The 15688-nt window shown below is 45.1% G+C and overlaps 1 protein-coding gene and 1 long non-coding RNA gene across 2 annotated transcripts in view; one reads left to right on the top strand and one right to left on the bottom strand.

The window, feature by feature from the left end:
• Positions 1–15688, top strand: part of LOC127007457 (uncharacterized) — a 196161-nt gene that overhangs the window by 172721 nt on the left and 7752 nt on the right. The gene's annotated exons all lie outside the window — the stretch shown is intronic.
• Positions 1–15688, bottom strand: part of LOC127007456 (neural cell adhesion molecule 2-like) — a 164989-nt gene that overhangs the window by 133518 nt on the left and 15783 nt on the right. The window contains exons 2-4 of the mRNA XM_050878499.1: positions 10950–11137; positions 1002–1115; positions 433–636 (exon numbers count right to left, since the gene is read on the bottom strand). Coding sequence (XP_050734456.1) covers positions 433–636; positions 1002–1115; positions 10950–11137 — 506 coding nt within the window. The remainder of the gene's footprint in view (positions 1–432; positions 637–1001; positions 1116–10949; positions 11138–15688) is intronic.

A 15688-nucleotide genomic window follows, 5' to 3' on the forward strand; every position in this document is an offset into this window, starting at 1 on the left:
CTCTATAAATTTTCATTGTAAAGTTGATTATTTTTAAGTCAGGTACTCGCTCCTCTGTTCTTATTATCATACACCACTCATCGCCCAAAAGGACATCATTTGGCTTACAGCCTCTCGTCATTTTCTCATAAGCTTGACAACCCATTTCTAGTAGTTGCATAAGTCCCACAAGTCCCGCCAGTCTTCCACAGTCCTATAGCAATACCATCGGACGCCTAAATCCTTGACAACCTTAGGAGCCCCCATCAGCCCCACCCGAATATCCCCCCCCCCCCCCCCCACACACACACACATGAAAACACCCCCCAAATATTTACAAGAAAATTACGGGGGAAAACTCTACGCTCACATCCTGCCATGTTTAACACACACACACACACACACACACACACACACACACACACACACACACACACACACACACACACTTACGGTACATCTGGACGACGGCGGAGACGGAGTAGGGCGGCACGAGCTTGGTGTTGGAGGCGGTGCAGGTGACGGTGTCGTTGTGCCAGTCCCTCGTCAGCTTGGACACCACCAGGTCGTTCCTCACCAGCCGCGGCCCCGATACCTCCCAGCCGCCGTCCACCATCTCCTTGCCCCGCCACCAAGTCACGTTCGGCAGCGGCCAGCCTGTGACGCAGCGAGCAAGACAGACGGTGAGGGAAGCGGCTTGGGTGGAATGCTAGGAAGTGTCTGAGAATGCTTTGAATGTAACATGATTAGGAGTATGAAATAGCCCAAGTGCGGCAGGGCTTCCGGTGTGGAAAACTGCATTAGCAAAACGAGGAGCCTGACAGAATTCCTGGAGCTGAGCATTTCTTCAGAAAATTTTGCGTTTTAAATAAAATGAGAGAACGATACAGGAAGGAGTCTGGGGTGAAAAACTATTACTATCATCTCCCTGACGGAATCGCAATTGCCAGGAATTCCGACCAGCAAGTTCATTACGTGCTGGAGGATGAAATGAATGAGGACGACAACAGTGAACGACTTACCGTCCCTGGCCAGGCATGTGAAGACGACCATCACGCCCTCCTGGTAGGGACCCAAGATGCCGTTCTGTGGCGGCCCCTTCTGTCGGTCCCTCACCTCGACCACGCGCGGCGGTTCTGACGGAGAAGGAAAAGATACTTTGAGGGGCGGGGCGACGAAAGTAGGAAAAGAAACACTGAGCTGCGGGGCGAAGGGAAGGAGAAAAGGTACGCTAGCAATCAACAGTGCTCGAAAGGAAGAGAAGAAACACTGCGGGAAGGAGGGAGGAAAGATACATTAGCAATCAACAGTGCTCGAAGGAAAAAAGAAGAAACACTGGAGACGAGGGGTGGAGGGAGGGAAGGAAAGGTAAATTTGCCATCAACAGTGCTCGAGGGAAGAGAACACTGATGGGAGGAAACACTGGAGGGAAGGAAGAAAGAATACATTAGCCGACAACAGTTATCGAGGCTGTTAATTGTTGGACCTTGACAGTTTGTTTCTAGCTTGCAAGGGATGTTTTTTTTTTTTTTTTTTTTTTTTTAAGGCTGTGAATCTGTAAATAGGGTTAGAACAAAAGAAAGTGGGGAGAAATAAATAGGAAAAGTAGGCTAACATTCCGCGTCTATCAACTTTAAATCAATTTCCTGAAGATGCCGAGTTGTATTTTAAAGTTTTGACACGAGTTTTGAAAAGAGAAAAATGGGTGTTTGGAAGTGGCCGTGAAGAGGCTGGGAAACTAACGCCGAGAATACACGAAGATAAATAAAACAAGATTAAAAGGCAATAAAAAACACCCAGCAATAACACTATTATAACTCCGACAGGCTGGACAGATTGGACGAAGGCTTTCCTCTAGGCCTAAGACGTTATGATACTAGAAACAGCAAATTGACACAGCCTAATAAGTGCACGCTCCAGCAACCAATGAACAGCGAGGCAGCGGAGGACTAGAGCGGTGAAGTAGAGGGAGAGGACGAGGAGGCGGCTGCTGGGTCATTCAGGTAAAGGAAAATTGTTTACAGCGAGCCAACAGGAGGAAAAGGTGTGTTGACAGGGTCCTTCCACGCCCCGCTGAAGCTGTGAGGCGAGGACTAAGTAAGACCCGTAAGACCCGCGACTAGCCTGAATAAAGAGAGAGGGACAGACGGACACAGAGACAAAAACCGACAGAGATATAAACACAAATACACACAGAGACATCCAGAGACATATGGGCGTGGATCTCCAGCAATAAAAGCAATTAAACTCAACCCACTGCTCCAAACAGCGTGTGAGATGGACGCCCACAAAAAAGGCTTTCAAAGCTGAGGTCGTGCTTCAGATGCGACCCTCGGAGACACAAAAGAAGAGGTAAACTCGGTCTGGTAAAGATCACTTGTCGTTTGCTCTCCCCTGAATCCTCTAACTGATGAGAAGTGGACAAGGGAAGGAAAGTAGGCAAAAAACAACAATGGGGGTGGGGTGGGGGTGAGAGAGAGAGAGAGAGAGAGAGAGAGAGAGAGAGAGAAGGGGAGCAGGCGTACATGACACTCAGAAAGGAAGACAGGTGAAAATAGAAAGCCAAAAAGGGAGCCGCGACACAGATGGAAATTGAAAGAGGCAGGAAAAATGGTTACACACACACACACACACACACACACACACACACAAACACACACACACATTTATACATATCCCATACATATATATACCAGACAGACAACCAGAATGATGGACAGACAGACAGACAGACAGGCGGACGGACAGATGATGTTACCAGGACATATTCATGAAATTGCCTAATCAACAACTTGCGTATGAACTGTTAATGACTTGATGAAAATGACACGCATATTAATGTTTACTCTGCGGCCCTGCGTGTGTGTGTGTGTGTGTGTGTGTGTGTGTGTGTGTGTGTGTCTCTCTCTCTCTCTCTCTCTCTCTCTCTCTCTCTCTCTCTCTCTCTCTCTCTCTCTCTATCTATCTATCTATCTATCTATCTATCTCTATCTATCTACCTATCTATCTATCTCAGCGTATAACAAGCATGCTACAAACACGGCCTTGTTTATGACTTGTCTGATACAAGTTTTGTTTATATTTTTCATCAATCTCAATGTAAATAAATCCGGTCTATTTTTATAGTTTCGAATATCAGTCTGACACGAGAGAGAGAGAGAGATTGCTCTGCTCTTGAATTCTCTTTTTGCTTAGTGGACTTTTTCCTTTACACACACACACACACGTACACACACACACACACACACACACACACACACACACACACACACACACACACACACACACACACACACACACACACACACACACAGACACACACCTGACTTAAGAACCAGACAGAAAAACTACCTATTAACAACAACAGAAAAAGTTTAATGACAAAAGGTAAAAAGTAAAATAACTGTACACTTTTCAGCATTTCAAGTTTAAGCTAATCACATGTAGCTAAATAATAAGAATCGCAGATAAAAAAGAAAAGAAAATGCTACTCGATCTGTTCTATAACCAGTGGCTAGAATTTGATTTACCGATTATATAATTGTTTACACTCATGCAAGCTTATTGAAAAGTAGTATGTGTGTGTGTGTGTGTGTGTGTGTGTGTGTGTGTGTGTGTGTGTGTGTGTGTGTGTGTGTGTGTGTTTCGCTGGGGAAGTAGAGAAAGGGTTCATGACGTTGTTGGTGGGTGGCGAGGTGGCTCATATCGGGCCAGTCATGCCGAGGCCCACGGTCAGGCCGGATCAAGAAGGTTTGATAAAGGTGGGGGCGGCCTTCACCCAAGCGGCTTAGCAGAAAAAGAGCCCCGCGAGGGTTTGATAAAAGTTGCGGCAGCCTTCACCCCCGGCGGCTCAGCAAAGAAAAAAAGTCTCGGGCGGCCCGTGGCGGCCGTTCTGGGGGTGGGGGGGGGATGGTTGTGATACCAGAGCCAGTACAAGCAACTTTCAACTTCTCGTTCCAACCAAATGAAAGTCGTTTTTAAAATAAAGTTATGTTTTAATGAAGCAAAGACAAATAATACGAGTGTAACATTCACTAAACAAAATCATGCGACTTACACAAGTTTTTGTTTGTTTTGTAGTCCATGTGTGGGTTTTCCTACTAGTAATATCTGACTTAATATAGATCTCACACTTTATTTTGACCTCCACAAGAATATTTTTTCAGTAGATCAGTGTGAGCCGTTACCCTTAACAGTGACACAACCCAAGGCCCTCCTATCACAGTAAACAAGGATATGTCGAGACCACAAGAGGCCAGACGGCCCACACAAGGCATGTCGTGAGGATGGGTTATTCACTAAACTCCCTTCCTATTCGTAAATACCTCTAACCTCCATGTAAAGCTCTCAAACGTGTTTCCTTCATCTACACACCTGCTCAGTTTGTACCACTCATTCACCACCCTGTTCGTGAACCTGTTCTTGCTTATATCCTTCCTGAACTTGAATTTATCCAACTTGCACCCGTTATTGCGTGTTCTCACATTAGTTTTTAATATAAGTACTTGATCTAAATCGCCCTTGTTAATCCCCTTAGGTCATTTAGAAATCTCTATTAAATCCCAACGCAGTCTACATCTTTCCTTTTTTTATCCTTCTGTTCGGTTTGTTCCTTTCGCTTAGTAGCCGCTTTTCATCACTGTAAGTGTGTAAGACGTAAGTACTCGAAACACAGCTCGCAGCCCCCTTGAACATTGCCAAGGCATTATGAGAAGGTAGCGGCCTTCCTGTTTTTTTCTTTGCTCTAACTAACCTGCCTGTACGTTACATGTCCTGCAGATTAACCCACCCAATACCTCATTAAATGTCGTCACAGCCTAAGTGACCTCGTTATGACGACAGTAATTTGTAGGTCAGGTAATTACACAGCTATGATTACCGGACTATTAAACAGAGATTGCAGCCTATATGACGGGACCGGTAACACAGCTTGGTTGATTACTGGTTTAGTCTTTGGTTTGGCTTCTGGGTGTGACGACGTTGAATGTTGCAGCTAAAATAAAAAGAAGGGGGAGAGAAAAAAGAATTGTGTGATTTGTTTTTATATGTGAGTGGAAGGAGGCGAAACTTTCGGCCGTGTTTATTCAAAGGATTCCCCTCTCCCTGTGTATGCTCTCTCTCTCTCTCTCTCTCTCTCTCTCTCTCTCTCTCTCTCTCTCTCTCTCTCTCTCTCTCTCTCTCTCTCTCTCTCACACACACACACACACACACACACACACCACCCACTTCCACCATCCGTCCCACTCCGTCTCCCCTTCTTGCTCCTCCCTAAACTCACATTCATAACTCAGTACGATAGGCTGTCGGCGGCGCGAGGTGAATAATACATCGAGGGTCAGGCAGAGCGTTCCTGTGTCCTGGATTAATGAAACACACGATCCTAACTCAATTTGCAATGGCCATCACTTTCTCGCAGACCCTGAGTAGCGGAAGACCTTACGTGGGGGCGGCTCCGTTGGGTTAAGTGGAGTTTAGGAGAAGCCAGACTAGGAGAGGTTGAAGAGGAGTTGGCGGAATAGTAGAGTGAGTTAAGAGGGTCTCGTAGGGAGAGGAGAGAGGAGGTTAAGATGGTTACAGGTTTGGGAAAGAGGATTTGAAGGGGGATCAGTGAAGGAGGAGTGGGGTTGAAATCGTTTGGTGACGGGAATGGTCGAGTGTTGGAGAGGCTGACCGGAAAGTGATGGAGGAGAATCATGAAAGGGATTGAGGACATAGAGATTCAGAAATATAATATGGAGCCTACAGGAGGTCAGTCTGCGTATTTGTGTCACTTTTCTCATTTATTCACCTTCTGCCATTAACATCACCCGAAATTGACTTCTTTTTTGGCCTCACGTTTTCTTTCTACTTTTCTTCGGAGGAGTTTCTAACGGACTCTTTCATTGTTGTTGTTGTTATTGCTGTTTTTGCCCATGAACTGCCTCCCTTGCTGTAAAGAAAACTAACTAACACAAATTCCATCGATCCATCTCCAGATTTTATCCGTACTTAGCTGACCAGGATGGAGAAATTAATCTTGCCAATAACGTGGGAATGATGGAGGTAATTTGTTAGAGAAGATTAAGAGATGCGGGCTATATTTTAGAATGAACGAAGTAAATCAGTAGGGAAAGATTTGCGAAAGGAGTGATAACTGAGAAAGGGTGTTTGAAGACGCCTTGAAAATGGAATAGTGAGGCCGTGAAAGGAACAAGAAAACGAGAAATGGAAGAAATGTATTAGAAGACGAGAGAGAGAGAGAGAGAGAGACAGACCGACAGACAGAGTTGATTGTTATAGAGAGGGGGAGAGCTAGAGTTAATTGTTAGAAAGAAAAGAAAAAGAAGCTGCTAAAGAGCATTGAAGCATGATTATGAGGTCTCGAGATTGGAGGAGATTCTTGAAAGGGAAAGAGCTGGCGGGAACTTGTGGCCTTTAGGTGGAGGAGCAAGGTGTGGGCGTTTCGGGTGAGTGGCAGAACCCTCCCCTGACGCGCCGCCTCGCCGGAACCGTCTGACAAGAAGCTGACAGTCTTAACGTATAGTGCCGGCGAGATTTGAGGACGAGGAGGAGGAGGACGAGGAGGAAAAGAAGGAGGACGAGAACGATGAGGAGGACGATGACGAGGAGGTCGAGGAGAAGGTTGTGGAGGAGGAAGAGAGAAGAAAGAGATGATAGCAAGAGATGGGTGGAAATGGTTGAAGGGTCAAGATAGGAAAACTATAGATATTAAGAGAGCAAAGCTGAAAAATGGGAAAAAAGCTGAAATGAGAGGCAAAGGTACAAAGCTGAAGATGAATGATGAGAGAGAGAGAGAGAGAGAGAGAGAGAGAGAGAGAGAGAGAGAGAGAGAGAGAGAGAGAATTAAAAAGCAGACGGGAGAAAACTTTATAAATCAAACCGGGAATTCCAAGGTCTGGGTATCGCCCGCTAAATAGGGAAAACTTAATTCTGAAGATGGTAGCCATCATTCATTCGTCTCTTTTGGCTTTTATCGGGAAGGGTCCGAACCACACCGCGGGAAACGTCGGGCATTGAAGAAAGAATTCATTGTCCACATTCAGTCAGATTTTATTGGAATTTCCCCCAAATTCAATCAGACTGAGATACTCACCCAATGATGTTCTCATGCGAATTTGAAAAAACATGCCGATCCGAGTTTTTTTTTTTTTCTTAGCAATGGACAATCCGATAAACAGGCAAACAAACAAACAGTCAGATGAGCCACGATTAAAACGCCGCCCTTCTCGAGGCTGGCGATAATAATTAATGTGATAGGAGGAAAAATATATTAATGGAACACCCGTCACGCCGCCAGGCTGCTTTGGTACAGGTTGTCGTGTTCTCGGCAATGGGCTCATTTTTTTTTTTTTTAACATACTGTAGTAGTTTTATGATATCAGAAATACGTTTTTGCTAGTGTGACGTTGACCTTCGACCTTGATTTGAAATAGCGATCTACGTTAGGTCAATATACATGTACATCAGCGTTGCCAAATTATCGTACTCATCGCATTGCATTGTCGTAGTTTCTGACCGATAACTATAGAAAAAAACACAAAAAGCAGCAATAAATAACAGTTTTAACGCTAACTTTAATGTTCTATCGCTGCTTGTGTGGTTGCGGCAGTCTTTAAACCTAAAAAAGATAAATGCAGTGTTCAGAGGACGACACTTTGGCAACGCTGATGTACATACTAAATTTCACCAGTCTAAATTAAATGGTTCTCGAGTTTGAGTGACGACAACATGAAAACAAAAGGGGAGACGCGACGCTGAAAACAATAAAAGCTTCCACCGCGGCGGGCAGTAATGAGATCAAGAGGAGGAGTCGAGGAAGGGTGCAGGCAAGAAGAGCAGAAGAAGAAAGGGACGCGGCACCCTGGAGTGACTGAAGGGAAAGGAAGGGAAGAACAAAGACAGGCAAATAGAGACAACGGGTAAAAGAAGACGGATGAGTACAGTGACGAAAAAGAATTAAAACGAAGACGGAGGAGCGACGGATGAAACGAAGGATAGATGGACGACGATGGATAACTGTTGGCCAAATTACAATAGGGTGGGAGGAGAGACGGATGGCTTCGTAGAGGTGAAGGAGAGAGTCTGGACGAGGAGGGAAGCGACGGTGAAAACTCGACCAAGGAAGGGGAGTGGGATAGAGAGAATTGGAAGGGACGGAAACGAAAAAAAAGGTATGGAAAGGAGAAAACTGATAGGTCGAGACGAGAGCATCATGGTGACCAGAGGGTGAAGAGAAGGGTCGAAAAGGAGGAATAGAATTGAAAAGGGGAGAGATTGATAGATAGAGAGAGAAAGAGGTCAAATTTTCGTCAGTCACTTAGTTAAAGGCGAAATGGAGGGCACCTTAGCGACTTCCTTATTTGGGGCGAGGGGAAAAAAGGCGGCGGCAAAGGACGCTGAGGAAGCTAAAGAAATTTCCGTAGGTCACCAGGAGGTCAAGGCTTTATTAACTCTGTATTTCCGAGGCTTGGAGGGAGGGAGGAAAGAAAAAAAGTAGACGATAGATTACCTTTAGGATGCGGAACCAAAATGTGAAAGAAATAAGAAAAGAGGAGACGAGAAAGAGAGAGAGAACAACGGATGAAATAGACTGAAAACTTAAACGAGGAGGAGGAGGAGGAGGAGGAGGAGGAGGAGGAGGAGGAGGAGGAATACATAGAAATGCATAGGAAGAACAGACACCAGAAGACCTGGCGGTCTATGGCGAGGGTGTCTGTTTACTACCGCTACTAATAGTAATCTATGTGTGGTAGGACAGGATAGAAGATAGTGGTATATACCTGAAATATAGAATTAGACAAACCTAACAGAAGACTGAGGAGGTGGAGGAGGAGGAGGAAAAAGACACAAAGAGAAAGAAACGAAGAGTGGACCACTTAAGAGAATGAAAAGGAAAGGAGAAAATGATGAAGAGGAAGATGAAGACGACTACGAAAAAGAAGAAGAAATTTGTTCACATGACAGTAAATGAAGTGAAGTTTTTGTTGTTGTTGTTGTTGTTGTTGTTGTGTGTATGTGACTTTAGTGCCTACAAAGCTGACGTTAATAAGTTTTGAGAAGCAATCACTTCGACTTAACAAGGAAAGCAAATAAAAAAATTGATATAATAGTGAAAGAATTTAGCGTGGCTTCAATACAGCGATAAAAGCGACGTTGAAAAATGTGTAAAAAGGAGACGAGGGAACAGTTTTTGATCACTAACTCCAAGATATAACAGTGAAAGCATTGTGTGACCTCAATACAGCGATGAAAACGATGTTGGAAAATGTGTAAAATGGAGACGAGGGAACAGGCTTTGATCACTAACTCCAAGATATAACAGTGAAAGCATTGTGTGACCTCAATACAGCGATGAAAACGATGTTGGAAAATGTGTAAAATGGAGACGAGGGAACAGGCTTTGATCACTAACTCCAAGATATAACAGTGAAAGCATTGTGTGACTTCAATACAGCGATGAAAACGATGTTGGAAAATGTGTAAAAAAGAAACGAAAGGGCTAGTTTTGATTACTGACTTTTGAAGGGAAAACCAACCTTCTTGAGGGATGAAAGGAAGGAGAATGTTAATGAAAATGGCATAGCTGGCGGTCAAGAGGAAAGGAAAGAAAGCGGTTGTATTCCACTTCTCAAATAAAAAAAATATAACGAAACCGGAAAAAAAGTAATAACATGTCTCCTCCCCGTCTTTGTGAGTTGGTATCGTTATAAATAAAAGTACATTCAGGGAAACGCCACGAGAATATGAACGAGAAATTACTTGTGAGCTGAAGGAGAATGGAATGATTGAAACGAGCGCACGAAAGGGCAGAGAATAAAAAAAGTAAAAAAGTAAAGGTAAAAAGGGAAAGGAGAGGAGGAGAAAAAATGCAAATGCAGTGAGATGTGGCGAAAATATGAACTAGAAATTAGTTTATTAGCTGAAGGAGATTGATTAAAACGAATACACTAAAAGGAAAAGAATAAAAAGTTAAGAGGAAGAGTTGAAGAAGAAAGAAGAGAAGGACAAAAGAGGCGAAGAGAGAAGGACGATAACCAGGGAGGAGAAAAGGAAACACAATGGCCAGAGGAAAATCAAAGGGAAACTAAAGCAGCACAGAGGGAAAGATAGAGGATGAGAGGGAAGCGAGGAAGGGAGAAGAGGAAGTGGAGGAAGGGAGAAGAGGAAGTGGAGGAATATATATAAGTACGCGGGCGATCCTTTAAGGGAAGAGAGAGGAGAAGGGTAACAAAGAAAGAAAATAACGCAAGTAATCTAGGAAGAAGGTGGAGGAGGAGGAGAAAGAGGAGGATATACACAAGGAAACGTCGGGAGAGTGTAAAAAGGAGGAAAAAACATTGGAGATAAACAAGGCAATATATTAAGAAGGATGAAAAGGGATAAGGAAGAAAATAATGAAGAGGAAGAGGAAGACAACTACGAAGATGATGATGAAAACGAAGAAAATGAAGAAGAAGAAAAGGAAGAAGAAGAAGAAAAGAAAGTGATAAAGAATATGAAAGAGATCAAAAGAAAAATAAGAAAGAGAGAGAGAGAGAGAGAGAGAGAGAGAGAGAGAGAGAGAGAGAGAGAGAGAGAGAGAGAGAGAGAGCGACAGCGACGAAAGGAATAGGCTGAGAACTGGACGAAGAGGAGGAGGAGGAGCAGGAGGAAGAGATAGACGTACCTGATGTTTAAAAATAGACCAACATTACAGAAGAAGAAGGCTAAGATGGACACAAAGACAAAGAAGGGGAACGTAGACCACATAAAATTAGAACAGAGAAGAAGAAAACCATTTAAACCCATAGAAACAGGAAAGTAAAACCCCCACAAAACTTAAGCCACAAAACGATAAACCACATAAAACCAGACACAAAAATAAACCCCAAAATAAAGAACAAATAAGTAAACCACATAAGATACAAGAACGGGGATGGACGCCAATACCAAAAGAGTCGGAGGTAAAGAAGGTCATCGCGCGGACTTACCGACGAGCGTGAGGTTGACGAGGCTGGTGTGGGTCGGGGAGCGGAAGAACTCGACGCGGCACTCGTAGAGGCCGGCGTGGGCGAGGGTGAGACTCTCGAAGGTGAGCGTGGCAGCCTCCCGCGTCACCGTCAGCACGCCGCCCTCCGCCCGGATGTCCTTCAGAAGCTGTGGCACCCGCCCGTCGTAGCTGCGTAGAAGAGGGAGAAAGAGATGTCAGGAGAGCGCGATGGAAGAACTCGTATAGGTTGTTTAGGTTGTTATTGTGATCTATGTCTTTGTTTAAGGTATGAGGGTGAAGATAAAGCCGTCAGGAGTGTGTCAAGGAGGAGGTTGTTACGTGTCTGTTTTCTGGTTGTGTGTCTGCGGGGTAGGAAGCATATGTAGGCGTCCGTATTGTGCTCGGGAAGAAGTTAGGTCATTTCAGCTTCTTTTGTGTTTATTTGAGGGACCTGGGATTGAAAGGCGTCACCAGATGTAATAAGTTTGAATACTGCTTCTATGTGTTTGTCTTAAGATGGTGAAAAGAGCCGCCAGGAGTGTGCCACGGAAGGCATTGGGGGTCATATCACTACAGCGCCCAGTAACACATCTTTGACAAGGCATTCGTAGGAGTTGTGGTTATTTCTCCAGTGGTAGTTTTATGACCGTTATGGTAGTTTGCCCCCTCTTCTGCACCATGAAGCTAACAACGCTCATTAGAACCATCTGATCTCCTTTTTGGACTCTGGAAATAGTTGATGTGAAAGGCGAAAGCTTTTGAGAATACCGACCGGGTCATCACTGCCTCCTATCTGTTTAGGTGTGGGAAGTCACGGAGAGAGAGTCGTTAAGAGTGTGTCAGGGAAGAGGTTGGGTGGTTACCTCTCCCTGCTTGTTCATATAAGAGAGTAAGTAGGAACAAAATCGTTAGAAAAGTGGCAATGAGGAACTTGGGTAGTCACTGATTGCTAAGGTAGGAAGCGTAAAATGGAGTCGTTAGCAGAGCATCAGGAAAGAAGTTTGGTAATTACTGCTTATTTTGTGTTTATCTAGGGGGGGGTGGGGGGTAGAAAGCCGACAGTAGTTTGCTAAGTAATGTCTTGGGGTCGTTAGTGCTTCCTAAGTCTTAATCTGAGGGAGATGGAGGGAGGGAGTGTCGTCTGAGGAGGTGGAGGGAGGGAAAGTGTCGTCTGAGGAGGTGGAGGGAGGGAAAGTGTCGTCTGAGGAGGTGGAGGGAGGGAAAGTGTCGCCTGAGGAGGTGGAGGGAGGGAAAGTGTCGTCTAAGGAAATGGAAGGGAGGAAAAGTCTGATCTGAGGGAACTGGAGGGAAGGGAAAGTCTCGTCAGTAGTGAGTGTTTTAGGTGATGTACTTGGCAGTGTTTTCGTCGTGATGTTATTCATATACAAAGGTCCGGAGAGAGATGTAAAGCGACTCATCATCTTCATATCACTACAATGTGGGGACAGAAGGAAGAGAATAATGTGGGGGCCCTGGCACACACATTTGACTAGGGTTTTGTAGGAGTTGTGGGCATTTCCATTAGTAGTTTTATGACCCTTCTGGTAGTCTAACCCTTCTTCTGTATCTTGAACCTAAACAAAACACTTACTAGAACCCGACTGAACCTAAACAAAACACTTGCTAGAACCCGACTGAACCTAAACCAAACACTTACTAGAATCCGACTGAACCTAAACCAAACACTTGCTAGAACCCGACTGATAAAGAAAACACTTACTAGAACCCGACTGAACCTAAACAAAACACTTGCTAGAACCCGACTGAACCTAAACAAAACACTTGCTAGAACCCGACTGAACCTAAACCAAACACTTACTAGAACCCGACTGAACCTACACCAAACACTCATTAGAACCCGACTGAACCTAAACAAAACACTTGCTAGAACCCGACTGAACCTAAACAAAACACTTACTAGAACCCGACTGATCTCATTTTCGGCCTTTGGATATAGTTGATGTGAGGGGTGGAAGCATCTGAGAATACCCACTTTGAACCATCCCCGGCATGTGGAAAAAGACAAACAAATCCATTACCGGGCTACCAGGAAAGAGACAGACACTCAAAACAGCAATCTCTCCTTTCTCTCTCCAAATCGGACTCCGTTATACTTGTGAGCCACGCCATGTCCCTTAAGGCGAATTATTAAATTGAAGAAAGGAAGGAAAAACATACCCGGAACACCGCGTCTGTATTGGAAGCGGAAGGAGAGGGAAGAGAGCGCCGTCAGGGGAGGCTGCTACCAGGGAGGCGTTTTATTGGCATGTACGTGTGTGTTCGGCACTTGTCTCTGGCTATTCCGGGGGTGCACATGACGCGAGGGTGCCGGCGAGGGAAGGTTAGGATGTCCTGTGTTGCTGAGGATGGGATTGAGTGAGAAGAGTGTATGGAACAGAGAGACAGATACGCACCGTTGTTTTGATGGAGGTGGGAAGGGAGGGTAGAACAGAGGGGGAAAATGATACGGTTGTTCTATGTATCTTTGGATGAAGGTGAGAAAGGATGATTAAGCAGAGGAGAGGATACATACAGTTGTCCTTTGTATCTTTGAAGAGAGGTGGGAAGGGGAAATGGAACAGAGGAAAAGATACATGCGATTGTCCTATGTATCTTTGGATGGAGGTAGGAAGGGAGAATGTAACAGAGGGAAGGATACATATGGTTGTCCTATGTATCTGGGGATGGACGTTGAAGGGAAGATGGAACAGCAACGCGTGGCAGAAGAAGACTTTGATGTGTATCTCCGACATCTTCTTACGAGTAGTTATTTTCTTAATGGGGCTCTGTCAAAGGGACGCAGGAAAGGAGAGGAGATCCCATCAAAGTAGCCGAGTGAAAGGAGAAATGGTGTCACACAAACCGCATTGGAAAATCTTTGAATGTAGAAGTAGTTTCCTCTTTCGTTTTCTTCCTTACTTGGGTCTTATATAAATTAGGAGAATCTGAATGCCTCGCCCTCACACCTAATGGCAAAGACCAGGTAAATAGGTAGAGGAGAGGCTACTTAAACGAGGGTTGTTACAATTCTCTATGATATAGGTAATGTTGTAAAGGCTTCCCTGGTCTTAAGGTTTGGGTAAAGATGTGAATGGTGTTGAAGGAAGCCCTGAACCGTCATGTTAGTGGCTCTTCGTCGTGAGCTTTGGGTAGTGTCTGTTTTGTTGTTGTTTTTTTAATATATATATAGCAAGGGAGGCGACTCAAGGGCAATAACAAAAAAAAAAAAGAACAAGAATACTCGCTAGACGCTCCGAAGTTTATATTATTAAACATTCATTTGTATTTCACCTCTTTACTTTCAAGTCATCCTCCCTATTGCTTATATTCTCTCTTTTTTTTCATTTCCTTTCATTCTCAGTCTCTCCACCTTCCAATGTGTATGTATCTCGAACACACACACACACACACACACACACACACACACACACACACACACAGTCTCCACAACTTCCCTCGAGGGAGTAAAAAAAAATTACTCCTAACCAGACCATAACGAGTCGTGGCAGTCCGGTGTGCGTGGACTGTTTGAGCGCCGGCCTTTGATTACACACACACACACACACACACACACACACTCCCCCCACTCACAAACAGACCCTCCCCAACACAACCCCCCTCCCCCCTTCCTCCCCTCCTACCTTCCCCCATCACACACACACCATTTTCAGAGTAACTCCATCTGGCCTCATGGCGGATGGAGAAGTCAGGTTAAGGGAGGAAACAGGGCAAGGGAGGAAGGAAAGAAAGTGAGGCAAGGAGGCGCGAAAGAATGAAGGAAATGCTGGTGGAAGAGGAACAGGGAAATGAGCAGAAGGAAAGGAAGGGAAGGGAAGGGCAAGGAAGAAAGGGGAAAGCATGGGGAGTCGGGGAAAAGACTACGGGAGTGGGACGGAAATGAAGGAGAAAGAGAACGAGCCTAAGTTTGGTGTAGGAGGGGGATAAGGTGGTTGGAGGGGAGTTAGTGGTGGGGGGGAGGTAGTTGGTGGTGCGGGGGAAGAGGTTGGTAGTTGGTGGCGGGGAGTAAGAGGTTGGTGGTGTGGGGAGTGAGTCGGTAAGGTGGTAAGAGGGAGGGAGTTGGTGGTACAAATCAGAAGGAATTGGTGGTGGTGTGTCGGGGAGGGAAAAAGGATGGAGGAGAATGGAAGAGGAGGAAGGGTGCGTAGCGGGAATGGAGAAATGCATGTGAACGGGGAAAGGAAGGAAGACAAGAAACAAGTTGGAGAAGGAGAGAGAGGTGGTGTGAATTCTGTGGGCGGGAAGAAAAGAAGAAAAATAAGACATGTAGCCTGAAGGAGCGGTGTAAAGACGAGGTTAGGAATGTACAAGGGAAGTGAAGGAGGAAAGAAAAGAAGAAAAGTCGGAACAGTTGAAGGAGAAGCCGGCAAAAGAACCAGAAAAAGAAAGGGCGCGGAGGGACGGAGGGAGGCGGGAGGGTGGATGGAGACAAGGCAAGGCACTGGAAGAGACAACTAGAGCGTAAAGAAACTTCGTATTGCCGTTCCTCTCCCATCTCATTCTCTTCCCACCTCTCCTCCGGAACGTCGCATCACCTACCGTCCATGCGCCTCACCGTCTCATTCACGTATTAAGACAGATGGACAGACGAAACAGCGCATCAGACAGACAGAACAAAAAATTATATATATAAAACTTTCGAAACTTGTGTAGTACCTGACTGATTTTGAGGAAGTTAGTGCATAAAAGGAGACAAACAGAAATGGTTTAGTAGTTGTAGTG

The sequence above is a fragment of the Eriocheir sinensis genome, chromosome 35 (assembly GCF_024679095.1).
Source record: "Eriocheir sinensis breed Jianghai 21 chromosome 35, ASM2467909v1, whole genome shotgun sequence".
Classification (NCBI taxonomy): domain Eukaryota; kingdom Metazoa; phylum Arthropoda; class Malacostraca; order Decapoda; family Varunidae; genus Eriocheir; species Eriocheir sinensis.